This window comes from Barbus barbus, assembly GCF_936440315.1.
Source record: "Barbus barbus genome assembly, chromosome: 41".
NCBI lineage: Eukaryota > Metazoa > Chordata > Actinopteri > Cypriniformes > Cyprinidae > Barbus > Barbus barbus.
In genome coordinates, this window is record NC_136719.1 from 17,719,929 (window position 1) to 17,737,330 (window position 17,402).

A 17,402-nucleotide genomic window follows, 5' to 3' on the forward strand; every position below is an offset into this window, starting at 1 on the left:
TAAGTAAAAATGTATAAATTGGGCCCAAAGTGTCAATATTTTGTGGCCACCATTATTTTCCAGCACTGCCTTAACTCTCTTGGGCATGGAGTTCACCAGAGCTTCACAGGTTGCCACTGGAGTCCTCTTCCAATCCTCCATGATGACATCACGGAGCTGGTGGATGTTAGAGACCTTGCGCTACTCCACCTTCCGTTTGAGGATGCTCCACAGATGCTCAGTAGGGTTTAGGTCTGGAGATATGCTTGGCCAGTCCATCACCTTCACCCTCAGCTTCTTTAGCAAGGCAGTGGTCGTCTTACAGGTGTGTTTGGGGTCGTTATCATGTGAGAATACTGCCCTGCAGCCCAGTCTCTGCTTCAGTATGTCACAGTACATGTTGGCATTCATGCTTCCCTCAATGAACTGTAGCTCCCCAGTGCAGGCAGCACTCACGCAGCCCCAGACCATGACACTCCCACCACCATGCTTGACTGTAGGCAAGACACTCGTCTTTGTACTCCTTATCTGGTTGCCGCCACACACGCTTGACACCATCTGAACCAAATAAATTTATGTTGGTCTCATCAGACCGATTTGATGCAGTGTGTGGCGTATGGTCTGAGCACTGACAGGCTGACCCCTCACCCCTTCAACCTCTGCAACACTTATACGTCTATTTCCCAAACACAACCTCTGGATATGACGCTGAGCACGTGCACGTGCACGAGTCGCATGACACCGGGGAGAGAATATGGCTAATTGAGCCCAATTTGGACATTTTCACTAAGGAGTGTACTCACTTTTGTGGCCAGCGGTTTAGACATTAATGGCTGTGTGTTGAGTTATTTTGAGGGGACAGCAAATTTACACTGTTATACAAGCTGTACACTACTTTACATTGTAGCAAAGTGTAATTTCTTCAGTGTTGTCACATGAAAAGATATAAACTATTTACAAAAATGTGAGGGGTGTACTCACTTCTGTGAGATACTGTATATGTATATGTATATATATATATATATATATAATATTAGTTTAGTTTCTTATTTTGGTCAAATACCTGAATACGTTTGTTATTATATAGATATGATCCTGTGTTGCTGTTGAAACCTGGTATAATTTATGAAATATTTGCAGATAATGTGAGAGAGGTAAGTATTTCATGATGTTAAATATTCTGGAGGAGGAGCATGTTAGTGGTCCAGACTAGCAGACGGCAAAGATTTAGTTTTCTGTCGCTGGTCGACGAAACTTGAGGTGAAGTAACAGTCCGTTGAAAGAAAAAACGGTTTCATCGCGTTCCAGAAATAAAAAATATCTTCACCACTTTTCGGACATGTTTCTTGTGCCATACAGTAAGTAGCCAAATCATTTTTTACGAATTCCCATACTTATTTAATATTATTTTTTTGTTTGTGTTGCATCCTTCACAGTAAATGTGGAATTGTGCATAAAATTTTGCCTTTAGTAAGTCTCGTGCTGGCGTCCTCCCAACTCCCCTTTGTTTTTCAGTTTTCTGTGTCAAAAAATATATGCTAATTTGTCTATATATTTGGTAGAACGGTTTAGATTAAACGTCTTTCCAGCTGCTTTTTTTTTCTCTTTCTGTAAACCTGCTTCTCCCCCCTCTGCGTCTCTTTAAGCTTGGTCTTATTTTAAGAGTGTGTGTTGTTGTGCTTCACTAAATTATGGCTTCACTCTAATTAAAGTCAGTTCTGTTTATTAGTTATGAACGAGTCATTGAGTCACCGTTGTCATTCTGCAACATCAGCAGTAGTAAACAATGATGTGTTTTCCTCCACATGTGCTACTTCTCAGGCTTGTCAGGGAAATTTAGCAATATTTTCTTCATGAATTCTCATTTATTTCTGTTAAAAGAGTGTAAAACCTGGTCTGAGAATATAAATCAAGTTGCATTACAGATGCTCTCCTTGCCATGCATTCAGTTTTTTTTTTTAAATTGTAGTCTTTTGTGTGGAAAGACACGTCAATGTTTAATAGTCTTATTGTTTAAACACTATCATGAGTGTAAAGACAATTACAGGATTGGGGTTTTGAATTTTTTTCTTTGTGGCCATACTTTGCTTTCCAGCTCTGTGTTTAGGCTCTTATAAAACACCCTCCTAAACATAATCTCTCTTTCGTTCATATAATTTTTTACTTTACTATTAATGGGATTGTTAGCATTTGTGTTTCTTTCTTTCTTTGTATCATAACAAAAAATGTCATTGATCTGTTTAGTTTCTTGATCTCAGTATATTGAATTGAATTACAGAGGCAAAGTTTTTTTTTGTTTTTATTACATTTTTTCTGATTAGATGACATTTGCTGTAGTTTTAGTGATGGTTTTGGAGAGGCCTTCAGAAAGTCAGTATTTATCTTCTGGATTACAGATCTGACTGCTGAGAGGGAATGAATAGATCCTCTGTGCTGCTCTTCTTTGTGTTGGCATTGCAGCAAATGCAGCATTTATTAATAAGTCTTATGCAGTTCTGAAAGTTTTAATGTGTCTGAATTTACAATATGAAAACTGACTGATAGTCGGAGTTCAGTTTATGAAATATCTGCAGGGCAGATGCCAAATTTACATATTCAGATGATGTCATTACAGCTACAGTAATTCTAAGGCTTGTATTCTTGTTCTCATTTCAGTCTGGACTGCCTTGATCTTACCATGTGGTGAGTAAGCAACGAAACAGTTGTTTGGTCGCAGTTTCCCGTTATTTTTTCATACTGCATAAACCCAAATTAATATATAATGTAATGTATGTGCATGTCTTTTAGCCTGGGCACAAAACAGCATGCCAAGTGTGGTTGTGGAGGCAAGGAACATTACTATTCCAGCCGGTTCTGATATTCTGCTGCCATGTCATAACCAGAGGATGGTTTGGAGACAGGATCGCCTGCGGGACCGTCAACGCGTCGTGCACTGGGACCTGATCCGGAACCAACCCGATTACACTGCAGAGCGCATTTTAGATTTGTTCTCGGAGGGAAGAGAGCGCTTGTACAATGACTACAACAGGGGCCGAATTACTATTTCAAAAGACGCCTTCAGCGATGGAAATTTCTCACTAGTTATTAATAGTAGGTTCATCCTTTTAGACCATGTCCATGTCACTCTTTTGATTCTTTTTCTTGTGAAATTTAATACCTGCCATTCTTCTGTTGCTGTTTTGTTTGTGCAGATGTGGACGTGAATGATAAAGGTATCTATACCTGCAACCTACATCACCACTATTGCAAGGTCCACCAGTCCATTAAAATCCAGCTCAACATCACTAAATCACGTAAGAGAATAAGCTTCACATCTATTGTTTGTTTATAAACTGAAAAACAGGAGAAAGGAAGCCTTTTTTCACCTCAGAATTAAAAATGAGGGAAAATAGTGATTGAAACTAGACATCTCGCAACTGCGACTTTATTTTACGCATTTGAAAATGTTTATTCCTCAGTTATGACTTTATATCCAAAAAAATGACTTAATTTGCAATAGTATTTTATTTCACATTATGTCTTTATATCTCACTGTTTTGACTTTTTATTATGCAATTTGTCTTTGCATTTCACAAAATGACTTTATATCTCTCAATTTGACTTTTTACCTCACAGTGTGGCTTAATTTCACTTTAAAAAAAAATATATTTTTATTACTTATTAATGAGCTTCTACACTTCTAGGCCTCCATAGCTTTAGGCATGTTTACGTTAAGCTGAAGTGTGTCATTTCTGTACTTATAACCCAACCAAGTTGAGCATAAAAACTTATGATTTTCAAATGTCATTTTTAAATGTTTAATCTAACGCTATATAAATTAAACATTATTATTATTATTTAAAAAAATGTCAATCTCTGCAGCTCGAAAGGAAAAACGTGTCTGGGATGGTGATAAATCTGTGTTTGTGGTTCTGGTGGGGAAGAGTGTGGTGCTTCCTTGTGTGAACCGCAGACAATTGTGGACATACAGTCAGAGGGACGAGGGCCAGCAGCAGGTGGTCCACTGGGACTGGCAGGCACCTGGGGTCACCCGTGACCGGGCAGACCGCCTCATCGATATGTATGCCTCTGGAGAGAACCGGCAATACGGGCCACTCTTCCTCCGGAATAAGATGAACATCTCAACCGATGCCTTCTCCATGGGGGATTTCTCCCTGAGCGTCCAGAACATTCAGCCCTCTGATAAAGGCCTGTATTCCTGCCACCTTCACCATCACTACTGTGGCCTACATGAAAGACGAATCTTTAGGGTGATCGTCAGCCCTTCTGTCCAGCCGTTGCCTCCAGAGCATGCCTCTACTGTTGCACCAAAAACTCATTCTTCTTATCCTGTCCCACCTGCTGATAACCCAAGTAAGAGAATATTTTCAATGTGATTTAGGTCTTTTGTTTGTAGCATTGTTGATCTTTTAGAAAAAAATAGCTAAATTCTGTCATTAGTTACTCAAATTTTGTTCCAGTCGTGTATGGTGTAATTTGAATTTATTCGTTTTTGAATAACTTTAATGAGCTGTTGATCTTAAAGTGACAAAGGAATGTCAAGATCCAATAAAATCACCATACAAGTGGTCCATACAACTTATGTATTATATTCCGAATTTATTGAAAGTCACGCAATAGCTTTGAACCAATGCCGTTTGGTTTTTATAAAGTTGATGTGCCATTTTTGACTTTTGAGGTGATTATCAGTGAATAAAGATTAAAATTTTGGGGGGTTTCCAACACAAGGCTATTATATGGCTTTGGAAGACTTGGAATATAGTGCAGAAGTTGTATGGATCACTTTTATGGTGCTTTTTTCTTTGTGGTCATTATGACCAGAAGTTTTATGGCAAGATCTGTCAAATGATTATTCAAAAAACTGCATATTTTCCTTTTTTGTTGCATGCTAAGCGAAGGACTTAGAAAAATATATTTTTTTTGCAAAACGGTGCACTTTTCCTTTTCATAGCTTGTAGGTTTCTGTGTTTTCCTAATTAGCTCATTTGCTCCTCATTTTACATGTATATTTGGGTTTGTGGGAGGAATGTTGTCTAAGAACTACATTTACTTCCTGCCTTTTTCTCTCTGTTTACTTTTCTGCTCCGTCTTCTCCATTATGCAGTGGGAATTTTACAGTAATCTTTCCATCTCTCTCTTTGTTTTTACTTTTTTGAGCTGTCTAAAATGCCTTTGTCTTTTGCCTTTGTTCAGATTGACTCACTCAAGCCATTTTGGCTTTGTCATTGCCGTCTCTGTTACAAAACACTTGTAAAGATGAGTTTGTACGAGTGAATGTTTTCAACAGAAATGTAGTGAATAGGTCATAAAGGAGGTGGGGGAGGTTTTATTGGAAGAGTGCTTCATATTTCCCCCGCTTAGCAATGGCTGAGCTCACTTTATAAACTATAACAGCCCCAGAAAAGGTCACAACAACGTCTTGCTTTCTTCTGGGGTTTGCAGATTTTACCATCATTGCTCAGACAATATTCCCCATCTCACATTGGCAATGGGCTGGTTTTTGACACGAAAAGCCACATCTGTACAACATCTGGCCCACTGTAACATGAAAGGGCAAAGCGGGAATGGTCTGTGTTAGATTCACATCTTCACATGTCTGTAAACAGTTTGCCCCACTCTACTATAAGTAGAAAAAGATGTGACGGTATCAGTCAGCTGTCCTATAGATTTATTGCATTGTCTGAATGTGACTAGCCATTTTTATTTAAAAATAGTTATAAATATATTTAGTTTTAATCATTTTTTTAATTAATTTTCAGTTTTTTTTATTTTACATAATATTTGTGATGTACTTGTAGATATGTATTTTAGAATTTTAAATAATATATTACATTTTTCAAATTAAATATTGCTAATTTTAAGGAAATTAAATAATATATTAATTAATTTTTTTATAATTATATAATTTTTAAAACATATAATTTTTTTAACCTTATTGTAAAAAATTTGAAGCTACATCTAGAGGTTAATGCACATGCAACAATTTAACTTGGATGAGTTGAAATCCGTGTTGTATCCCAATCCCATTTCTCCCCACTTTTGTTCTCTCCGGCTATCCTCTAAACACATTATAAATAATACACACAATGTTCATCCGTATTGTATTCCAATACACCTCAGTATTATACAAATATGAACAGTCTTAGCATGTGTGACTCATTTGATGCTTCATTGTTCATTGCGATGAGACATAATGACTCATGAAGTAATCATAATGTTTGTTTTAGGATAAACAAGTCTTTTTTTTTGTGTTGCGAAGCCAAGAACGAAGATTTACAATACTGTAAAACACACAAACAGCAGCATTCAGTGAGTTTGTTTGGTTTATTTGGTAGTATAAGCACTACTGACATGCAATCCCTGAAAATGTAGCAGATTAAATCTAAATTCTCCCTGTTATTGTGGGGCAATAAATAAGTGGAAAATGTCTCCAGACAGACTGACCATGAAGTGTTGGTATTTCTCTCCGCCTGCACTATCGCTCTTGTGGTTTGTTTTTTTCTCCATTGCTGCGGCATGACATCAGGTCTGGAACTCATTACGCCTGTTTTGGCCATTCTGGCATGAAACCTTGTCCTTCTCCCCTTTCGCCTGCCAGGCCTGAGTGAAATGGGAAAAATAAACTAGTAATCTTTCTTTCTTGCCTTTTAGTACAGCATAAAGTAGTTAAATGTTTTAAAATCAGATGTTTAAGAGTTCTCATTCATCTGGTCTTCTCCTGTTTTCTTTTTCTTCTTGGTGAGAAGATACAAACATGGTCGAAGCGCCTCACGTCCTCAATGTAATTCTGCCTGAGAATCAAACTCACCTCTTGCACCAAGTGGGCTACATCCTGGCAATCTTCCTGCTTCTTCTGTTAATGCTCATTGGCATCATTATGACCACGAGGCACTGCAGAAAAAAAAGTAGGATCATGTGCATGATTGGTGAACTGAAACATTTAAATATATAATTAGTAGATTATAGGCTTGAATCTTACTGAACTTTCTTTTGACATTTCAAATTATATCTGTTTCAGGGCCTGAGTTTGAGGTTCGATGGTCTGAACGGTAAGGATTACCAATGAAGATTATGATAAAGTTTTATCAGTTTTGTCAGTTCAGCTTCACATTATTTGATTATTTGATGTTTTTGAGTCAAGTCAAAATCCACAATAACCATTTTACACTCGCTGACACATAAAAAGCATAACTTTTGCTTTACTTGGCAGGGGTCGGAGGACATCCATTGAGCTCGATGCCACAGAACTGCAACCCTACAATCAGGAGGACTTGCGACTGGGTAAGTGCAACCACATTTTCCATGATTTCACTTAAAGATGAAGTAGGTCATTTTAAAATCAAGACTTTATGAAAATAACCAGAAAAGACTGTAGATGCTGTAACTCTGGAAAGTCTTAAAGAAGTGTGATTTGGTTTTCAAGAATGTTTTCCCCCAGTATTCACAAGATCCAGACTCTTGGTTTAAATTACAACAGGATTTGTTTTTAATTGGTTGGTTATTGTTTTTTAACAATAAATTTTCCAGTGAAATATTTTTTGTTTTACTGAATATCTCTCATCTTAGATAGTGATTTACCATAATTTGTCATGCTTTCATATTTATGTCAGCATCTATTGAAGAAATCCTTGTATTTTTATTTAGACTACAAGAACAACATAATGAAAGAAAGGGCAGCGGCAAACAACTATCCCGCTCCAAAAGTTATTGATCTAAACAGAGGTAATGTGGTCTCAATAAGTGAATCTCGTTCTGGACAATCAGATGCATTGTGATGTATTTACACACTCTTCCTCTGTCTTCCTCTTTCTCAACTGAAGAAATGGAGAGAATGTCATGGAAGTGATTCCTAGTGAGCTGCTGGCTGGTCCAGAGCGAGCTGAATGAGAAGAGATTCGAGGACTTTACATTTACATTGAGAAAAGGAATGGAATTACTGTCTTTCTACAGCATAATTACTGCTTACATGATCTTATAATACTCAAATTCTGTTGATAAGTCAATTTAATTGATACATTTTCTTATCATAATCGCAGTGTACCGTAATGGTAATCTATTGAATTCAAGTTAAACATGTAAAATGTGGTAGAGCAATTTGCTGAATTCAGCATTTGGTACTCTTCTATGTTAAATTTCTAAATTTAAAAAGTTCTAAGTTAATTTGCTCACGTTCTGTGTGGTAGAAACCACTGTAAGTGTCTGAATCTGAATGGAAACTCAGGAAGCAAACAAATAGCTGTGGCTTCAGGTCTAAATAGTAAAAGATGGTACACGAGAACCTCAAAGGCAATTAAATGTGCTTGTTATTCTGATGTATGTGTATCTATATGTTACTTCTCATATGAATTTTGAGCCCTGTTGACCTGGACTTCTTTGGTCCATTGCCTTTTTACAGTCTTTGTTTTACAGCATTATGTAGATGGTACAGATGTAGTTTATTTGCTTTTGCAATATAAGCAAGTCCCATTTATCTTTTTCCATGATCAGTTTTTCAGCAATTTCCTTGGTCAGTGATGTTCATTTACATAGGTTATGAAGCATTTATGCAGTAGTTTTTATATGATGTGGAGTGTACATTTATCTTTAAAATTGCAATAAATGATCTTGTTGGTATAAAGGACCAATGTACAAATATAATAAAGTTTATTCTGAAATATTTTGTGTAATTAAGATTCATTATTTCTAAATGTAAGGCATTGTAGCTCTATTATCTCCATTCTTTACTTGACAAAGTGCCCAGTAATAAATGTTCAGCCCCACTGTTACCAGATTCGGATCGCAATGTCTTAATTGATATCATACGTCCCACAGGAATGGGGAACTGTAGCTGTGCCTGTGTGCAATATTTATAACAAGCTATGTTTTGTACATTTTGTAGTAAAACACTTTTGTTTTAGCATAATTTATGTAGCTTTTGCTAAATGTAAACTAGAAATACAACATTATTTATAATAATAATAACCTAGAAATCCAGTATTTTATGCCATTGGCTAAAATGTTTGCTGTAATCTGAAACTGTGGAGCAATAAATCATTTAACTGCATCAGGAAGTTCATTAAACTCATTTCAGGAGACAAATTGGTACTTTAAGTACAAACTGAGCAAAGAAAAAGTGTTGCAAAAAGTTGTTTTGATTGACTAAATCCATGAGCCAGTGGAATCCTTCAGAATACTGAACTCCAATAAGTTTAATACATGCAATAAGCTCACTTTAATTGTTGTGTGCAGTGAGGCAGAGTGAAATGTAGAATGTGAGCACCGAGTTGAACTCTGATTGGGCCTGGAGTTTGCATTATGTTGGCCTGTACGTGTTTCCTAAACAATATTCAAATAATTTAAAAGAACACTCCACATTTTTTGAAAATAGGCTCATTTTACAAATCCCCTAGAGTTAAACAGTTAGAGTTTTACCGTTTTTGAATCCATTCAGCCGATTTCCGGCTCTGGCGGTAGCACTTTTAGCTTAGCTTAGCATAGATCAATGAATCTGATTAGACCATTAGCATCTCGCTCAAAAATGACCAAAGAGTTTCGATATTTTTCCTATTTAAAACTTGACTCTTCTATTGTTACATCGTGTACTAAGTCTGACGGAAAAAGAAAAGTTGCGATTTTCTAGGCCGATATGGCTAGGAACTATACATTCATTCCGGCGTAATAATCAAGGATCTTTGGTCTGCAGTGAGGGGCTACTGCGGAGATCGGCCGAATGGATTCAAATACGGTAAAACTCAACTGTTTAACTCTAGAGGATTTGTAAAATTAACCTATTTTCAAAAATAGTGGAGTGATCCTTTAAGGAATAAATACAGGCAATATAAAGAAGAACAGAGCTGCCCCCTGCTGTTAGAAAATATATAATGACCCAAAATGTCTGTACTTGGTGCTCATGCTTGCTTGCACAACTTCAGAACATTTATTCTATCTATCACAAAAATCTAACCTTTCATTGGATAATAAGAATTTAAAATGGGGGGAAATATAATTATGAAATAAATGTTTTTCTCTAATACACATTGGCCAAAATTAACGCCACCCTTTTATTCCATACTTTTTGAAACCTCCATTTGCCAGTTTAACAGCTCTACATTTTCTCCTATAATGCCTGATGAGGTTAGAGAACACCTGACAAGAGATCAGAGACCATTCCTTCATCCAGAATCACTCCAGACCCTTTCCCAGCTCCATGTTGGTGCTTCTTCTCTTCAGTTCACCCCACTCATTTTCTACAGGGTTTAGGTCAGAGGACTGGAATGGCCATAGCAGAAGCTTGGTTTTGTGCTCAGTGACCCATTTGTGTTGTTTTTGGATTATTGTACGGTTGTAAGATCCAAACATGGCTTATTATAAGATTTCTAACATAGTCACTTGTTGATTTTTGTATCTGTTGGTATTTGATAGAATCCATGATGCCATGTGTCTAAACAAGATGTCCTGGACCTCCAACAGAAATATAGGCCCACAACATCAAAAATACAGCAGTATACTTCATTGTACACATGGGTACTTTTTATGTGTTCACCAAACCCATCTTGAGTGTTTGCTGCTAAAAAGCTAATTTTTTTGTTTCATTTGACCATAGAAGCCAGTCCCATTTGAAATTCATGTCATGTCTGATAACTGAATATGCTGCAGTTTGTTTTTGGATGAGCTAGGAGAATTTTTCTCCCAAACAACATGTGATGTAGGTGCTGTTTGCCAATTATTATAATTTTTTTTAAAGGTTTTCTGACCCCGAGACTCAACTATTTTCTGCAATTCTCCAGCTGTGGTCCTTGGAGAGTCTTTAGCCACTCAAACTCTCCTTCTCACCATGCATTAGGATGATATAGACACACCTTCTCTTCCAGGCAGTTTCGTAACATTTCATGTTGATTGGAAATTCTTAATTATTGCCCAGATGGTGGAAATGGAAATTTTCACTGCTCTAGCTCAATTATCTTTTCTATATTCTTTGGTTTTTCTCATTGTGATGGATGATTAAGGGAATTTGGCTTTGTTTTCCCTCCTATTTATATTTCTGTGAAACAGGAAGCCACGGCTGGATAATTTCATGTTCATAATCACCCTGGAGTGCTCAAAATTGTGAATATGAATGGGAATATACGTCAGAGATATTTTACTCATAAGAATTTCTAGGAGTGCCAATAATTGTGTCCAACGTGTATTTTCATTTATTTCATAATGATATTTCCCCCATTTTAAATTCTTATCCAATGAAAGGTTAGATTTTTGTGCATTTTTAAAATAAAATATCAAAAGGATTAACAATGCAGATTAATTTTCACAGCCACCTTTGATCATATTTACCAAGGGTGCCGATATTTTTGGCCATGACTGTACAGGGTTGTTATTAAGATGATGTGATGTGTTCCTCATTGGATATTGAGACAAATCTAAATCTAATGTTTGATTTAATTGTTATAATTCCTTGCTATTATATATTCATAAAGGGAATGGAAAAATGTATGTTTAAACCATTTAAAACTGACATTAAAAATAAACAATGGAAACAATATCTAAAAGTAAAACCCTGAAAGCAATACAAAGAATGCAACTGTTTAATGTGTATAAATTGCATATAGTTCTGTATTTTTCCTATATCTTTCTGACATGTTTGACTATATATTCTTGTTTGTACAATTTGTTTTGTTCTAAACAAGCAAACAAATAAAATTATAATTTAGACATTAACATTAACATTAACATTTGGTGCCTCTAGTGCAAGACAAATTATTTTTGTGATATATCTGTGATATGCAAATCTATAACATCAATGACAGTTGGTCTCTGTTTTGTCAATGTACAGACAACAATCAATTTTATTTTATATATGTTATGTTTTTATGTTTGTGAGTGTATTTTTTTTTAAATGTAAACTTTTGAAATCTAATGTTTGAAACCCCTTATACAGATACAAAACCAAAACAAACAAAAAAAACAAACAAATTAGTAAAAACTTGCAAAGGTTCATCTTGCAAGGACATATGAAGTATAATTTTTAACAGCTGTTTGCTTAGCAGAGCCACAGCAGTTCAGTCTCTGTCTCTGTCTACCGCTAGAGAGCAGCCTGCCTCTACGAGAAAACTGTAATGGTAAAATATCCTGAACTCCAGCTCATAGGGATGTGAACCGTCCCTTCCTGTTTTACTGGCGATCAGAGAGAAACATTGACGCCGTGATAGAGACCCGCAAACTCCGATTATGTCTGGAACCGCTCGCTCCGTCCAAGACCAGGATTTTTGTTTGCCTACGTGAAACCGGCAACCAGCAATGTCGCCTTATAGCGCATATATGGCACTTGACGAGTTGTAGTCTACAAATATATTTTTAATCGCGCTGCTGCAACCCTTGCTCTTTCTTCTGTCAATGATTGTCCTACCCATATAAGCCTACTCATGGCGGAGACCAAAATTATATACCATATCGACGAAGAAGAAACCCCTTATTTAGTGAAACTGACGGTTTCTCCGGAAAAAGTCACGTTGGCGGATTTTAAAAATGTCCTCAACAACCGTCCGGTCAACAGTTATAAATTCTTTTTCAAATCTATGGATCAGGATTTCGGGTAAGTATGGAGAAATATGATTTGCTTATATTGTAGCGTGGTTGAGTATTCAAGAAACACGATCACACCCATGATCGACTCAGCATTATGGCAGTCACATGACTTATAGCCGCTGTCAAACAAACCTGGAAAGCGTTTAGAACGTTTGGTTGTTCATTATGACGTTGCTACATTGTTACATTGTTGCTGCTGGCACCTGCTTTGAACCCGTGTTCTAAAGTGCGCGGGTGTGTGTGCTCGACTCAAAACCCTCCACCACTGTGGCAAGCCGCTTTAACATTTATGTTTCCCTTTAAAGTGAAAGACGGAAGTATCAAATGATCCTAATTACTAGTTCAGAGCACATGAATAACCAAGAATTCTAAATGATAAACGAGTTGCCGAGTTTTGACATTGGAAGGGGCATGTCGATTGAAACATGGCTGAAAAACTTATCTATATTATATAGATACCCCCCCCCCCCCCATTTATTTATATTAAATATGTACTTTTTAATTTTTGTAATTCACATTGTATGTACAAAGCCACAATCAATAATTTAATTATAATTAAACGTTTTCAATACAAAATTTAATAAACGTTTTAAATACAAATAAGCACAAGTCAAGCTGCGATACGAAACAGGACCACAGGAAGACACCAAAGACCACTAAACCTCCTGCCTTCACCTGACTGTACAACTATATGGATCCATAAAGGTGCACTAAGCCATTTTTGTCAAACATTGATATTTGAAAGCCCCAAAACAAACACGCCCATACCCCAACAGGACCACGCCCTTATTTTGAAATCTCCGCCCCACACGTACGTACACAACCAAGGCAACGACGATCACAGAAACAAGTGAAGATGACACACAAGCATATTCAAACAAAATCCAACACAGGTAAGTTGTGTGAAACGAAGCAAAATCAACATTACTCCCCTATCAAAAAGATACAACGCAACCTCGGCGTGCGATTCGAGCCCTTCCCGCTCCTTGAGTGCTCTCCACCGCTGGAAAGCTGCTTCGATATTTAACGCAGGTCCTAACACTTGCCTGATCATAACCTTTCTTTTTAATGTTTTGTTTCTCTGATATTTTCCTTTTTTTTAATCTGCCATCTCTCTCTCTATAGTCCATCTGCTAATATCCGTCCTGTGCACTCAAATTGAGCACTTTCTTCTGTCATTTTAAGACACGCCCCCTTACTGCTGATTGGCTACAAGTGTGTTTTGGGACACGGTCCGACGCTTTTGTTTTTCAAAAATCGCTTAGTGCACCTTTAACATCTGTCCGCCACATAATCTAAAACACTCTTGCTTTTAATCCAAATACATACTGAAAAGAATAACTTACTGACATCTGGACAGAAGTCACTATTCTCTGCATTATGATCAATGTTTAAATTCGCTTACTGGATTCTTGGACTTTCCAGGAGTTTACTGGTTTAAAATGATGTGATCGCAAAAACCTGCTTCTTTTCTTTTTTAAGGTATTGTACTCGGTATAATGTACTGGTTCAAATTAGTAATTGATTATAAAATATTATTCTACCTGACATGCTCTCACGCCCCACATTGCCAACCCCTGAGCTAGACCGACTCCGCTTGCATTCATTCATGTGATTTGTGGAGATGCGAGGTGACCCCTCCTGGTAGTGTGATTTATATAGTGTTACTTCTAATTACCCAGACACTGACACTTTGACTCTTCAGTACCAGCAACATGTCAGAAGTGAAGCTTATGTCGTAATAACAAATGCATGAATTGTTTCCCGGGTGCACTTGTAGGCCTTACTAACAAGTCTTTACATTGTTACATTTTGTAATTACTAGTAAGTAATCCAGTACTAGCTAGTGTCCTTTCAATTTCAAGTTTAATTTTTACTATTAATTGGATATTTATTGGACTAGTACTAATTCCACTCTCTAGTGATTTTCAGTACATACTGCTACTTATTTTTTTACTTATATTTTCCCCCAACAGTGACTAGTAATTGTCACTGGCAACAAAATGCAACTTCTTTCTTTTTTTACCCCTCCATAACATTGCTAACAGTTACTGGTATCTATTACTGTCTGAACTGCAGATAACAAAAAAAAAATAAAAAATTTAAATTATTTACCAGCAACAATAGAAGTTACTTCAGTATTACGATATTTACCATTAGGCCTAAGTGACTAGTAGCAAAAATAATGCCTACTGAATCTGAAGAAACTCTAAAGTACTTGTTGTGACTAATTGAATAAGTTGAATTACGCAATTACACAAATTAAATAAGTACTAGTAGTTAGTAGTAAAATTAAGAAAGAGACCAGTCAGTGTTTGATTACTTAAAAATAATTACTAGTAACATAATAAGTACGCTTACATTTCACTGCTGGTTATACTCTGTATAATTGTGTATGTGACGAATAAAAAATCTTGAATCTTGAATAAGTACTAGTTAGTTTTAATGAAATGTTAAATGGCTTGCCACAGCACCACACATGCACTGCAACAGAGCTAATTTTGTTAACTCCAGTGGCATGCTTCAGTTGTCCACATGATGCAAATATATCATGGTTGTTTCCTAATACAGTGTGTTGTGTTGTAACTCCATTTGACAGTGACTTGTCCTCTGGTTTCCCTCGATTTGAAGCTTTTGAAGTTAAGGCCAGGCCTTCAGAGGCATCGTAATAGAAAATCTGAACATTACATGACAAACTCAACCTGCTCTTTGAAAGTGACAGTATCTTTTATAACTCTAAAACTACAGCACTCTCAATTACGTTAATTAAAATTGATCAGGATTACTTTCATGTTAGACTGATGGGTCAGATGCACTGACCAGTGTTGACCCGATCAAAAGAAAACATATAGCAGTATAGCATAGCAGATTTTCAGTCATTTTCTGTCACTTCAAAATGACCAGCAATAGACCGAGGTTAGTTGAGGGGAATTGAATGACTGTGAACCAGCAGCTGTCAGGCAGAACTGTCACTTTCTAATTTGTCAGTGTCACCCAACATGAATGGCTCCGTTGCCTAATATTTCCAAATGGCAAACAGGCTGTCAGATAAAATAAGCAGCTGTTCTTTCAGCTTTCTATTTTTCGGTGATTGTTAGACATTGTTCATTTTGAAATAGTCAAATTTGAGAAGTGTTCATAGTCATTCATAATAGGTCACGTAGTGTTTTGAATGGGCAATATTCTAACAATACGGAAGCTGTAGCACAATAATATGTTTATTCTGCAAGAAATTGTGTTCCTTAACAGAAACAGTGTCTGTTGTACATATTACATTATAATAGCAATAAGAATAGCAGTGCATAATTATAAGCCATCAGCTTTTGGTGCTTACTTAAGCAAATACCACATAATCAATTCTGGGTGTTTTTTATTTCTTTAATTATGGGTGCTGCTAGTATCTATTATAGTACATTTAGTAAGCAGTCTTCTAACTGGGATTGTCAATATTGGATGAGTTTATTTTAAATGATTTTCCTCAAAAGTTAATTGAACCAACTAAAGGACTCCTGTTCAAGACCAAGAATGATAACTATAGCTATAACGATAACTATATTAGTGTTCACACCTTCCACAACTTCACAATAACATTCTGTTGACTTTCAATGTTTTTATCATTCATCAGCTAGAAGAATCAAAATCTATAAATATGTATTGTCACTGATGTGGTTATTTCTCAACATTTTAATTTGAAGGGCTCTTTAATCCCACAAGGCTATTAACCTGCCATTCATCAGACCCTTTTGAACTCACATATGCACCACAGCACATGTTGGTGTTCTAGATCTTCCAAAAAACTTGCTTTTCCTGTTAACATAGGATAGTTTACTAACAGCATTGCTTTCCTGTCACACTTAGCACTGGGTGCACAGTTGGCCCTGGTGACCATGAAGTAGATTGCATGAATAAACAAAGCTTGACCTTCAATGCCAGACTGCTATGGTAGGTTCTCCTTGGCTAGTTTGTTGTGCTAAGTAGCAATTTAGGCCTAGCCTTATGGGCTTACTTTGAGATTGGGCTGTGCGATTAATTCAATTTTAGTTTTATATGATTATGAAATAATCAAGATAAAACAATTATTATTATTTTCTTTAAAATGGTACTTACTACCTTCCTTAAAAGCCCAAACTTAAAGCTTTTTTCCCATGTTTTATCATTTCTCTATTTTATTTATTTGTCATTGTTTATAATTTTCTCCTTTGGTTTTATTTTATTTCTGACTATTTCCTTCTAAATTGATTTTTGAGGACTTTTTTTTAAAACTTACACTAATAAGCCTTGTATTTTTCTGCTGTGGTTTTGAAATTGTATCAAGAATTGTGAAATTTCATTGGTATATAAAATTGTGTTGTTATAGCAATCCATTGTATACTTGATATATATCACTATTGTGAAAAAAAGAGTAGGCTACTCATAAGATTTTGGTCTCATAATCATCATAATAAAAATAATGATTGCAATATTGAGCAAAATAATCATGATTATGATTTTTGCCATTACCAACCAGTCCTACTTTGAGGTTCAGTATGCTGACTACAAAACTATGAGTCACAACTTGGATCTGGACACATTTCAGAACCATAAATGCATCCCAGGGGGAGTTGATTTATTTTGTGTGCAGCTAAATGTGGCGAACATTATTTTTAGACAGCCTTGCATTGTTCATTCTTCAACCATTCATAAAGCAGGAAGAAATCCAACAGCACACGTCTTTTGAGATCTCAAATGCACAAAAATGGGCCTCTGTTATGTGGGTTAGCTTACATGTACATTTACAGATCAGCAATGAGATGAACCTATGAACTCTGGGATAGCGTAGAGACACACCCATTATTATCACATTATAACTAGCCCTACAGTGT

At 36.3% G+C, this 17,402-nt stretch overlaps 2 protein-coding genes across 3 annotated transcripts in view; both read left to right on the plus strand.

The window, feature by feature from the left end:
- The first annotated feature begins 1,185 nt into the window (after positions 1-1,185).
- Positions 1,186-8,630, plus strand: LOC306860197 (matrix remodeling-associated protein 8-like). Of its 2 annotated transcripts, none has more exons than XM_079401767.1 (10): positions 1,186-1,337; positions 2,635-2,661; positions 2,767-3,069; positions 3,171-3,272; positions 3,841-4,332; positions 6,726-6,884; positions 6,998-7,028; positions 7,190-7,260; positions 7,624-7,701; positions 7,800-8,630. In XM_079401767.1, exons 1-10 carry the CDS (start codon positions 1,319-1,321, stop codon positions 7,823-7,825), a joined length of 1,308 nt encoding a protein of 435 aa, XP_079257893.1. In that variant the 5' UTR covers positions 1,186-1,318; the 3' UTR covers positions 7,826-8,630. The 2 variants fall into 2 exon arrangements, with proteins under 2 accessions (XP_079257893.1, XP_079257894.1); XM_079401768.1 differs by having other exon boundaries at positions 1,214-1,337; positions 2,862-3,069.
- A 3,485-nt stretch (positions 8,631-12,115) lies between these two features.
- Positions 12,116-17,402, plus strand: part of LOC306861044 (segment polarity protein dishevelled homolog DVL-1-like) — a 33,289-nt gene continuing 28,002 nt past the window's right edge. The window contains exon 1 of the mRNA XM_079403110.1: positions 12,116-12,547. Within this exon, the coding sequence (XP_079259236.1) occupies positions 12,378-12,547 (170 nt within the window). The 5' untranslated portion in view covers positions 12,116-12,377. The remainder of the gene's footprint in view (positions 12,548-17,402) is intronic.

Bases quoted from the DNA above. Each gene is read 5' to 3' on its own strand.
- LOC306860197 (XM_079401767.1), top strand. The intron at 3,273-3,840 runs GTAAGAGAATAA...CAATCTCTGCAG, and splicing joins GCTCAACATCACTAAATCAC to CTCGAAAGGAAAAACGTGTC. The intron at 7,702-7,799 runs GTAATGTGGTCT...TCTCAACTGAAG, and splicing joins AGTTATTGATCTAAACAGAG to AAATGGAGAGAATGTCATGG.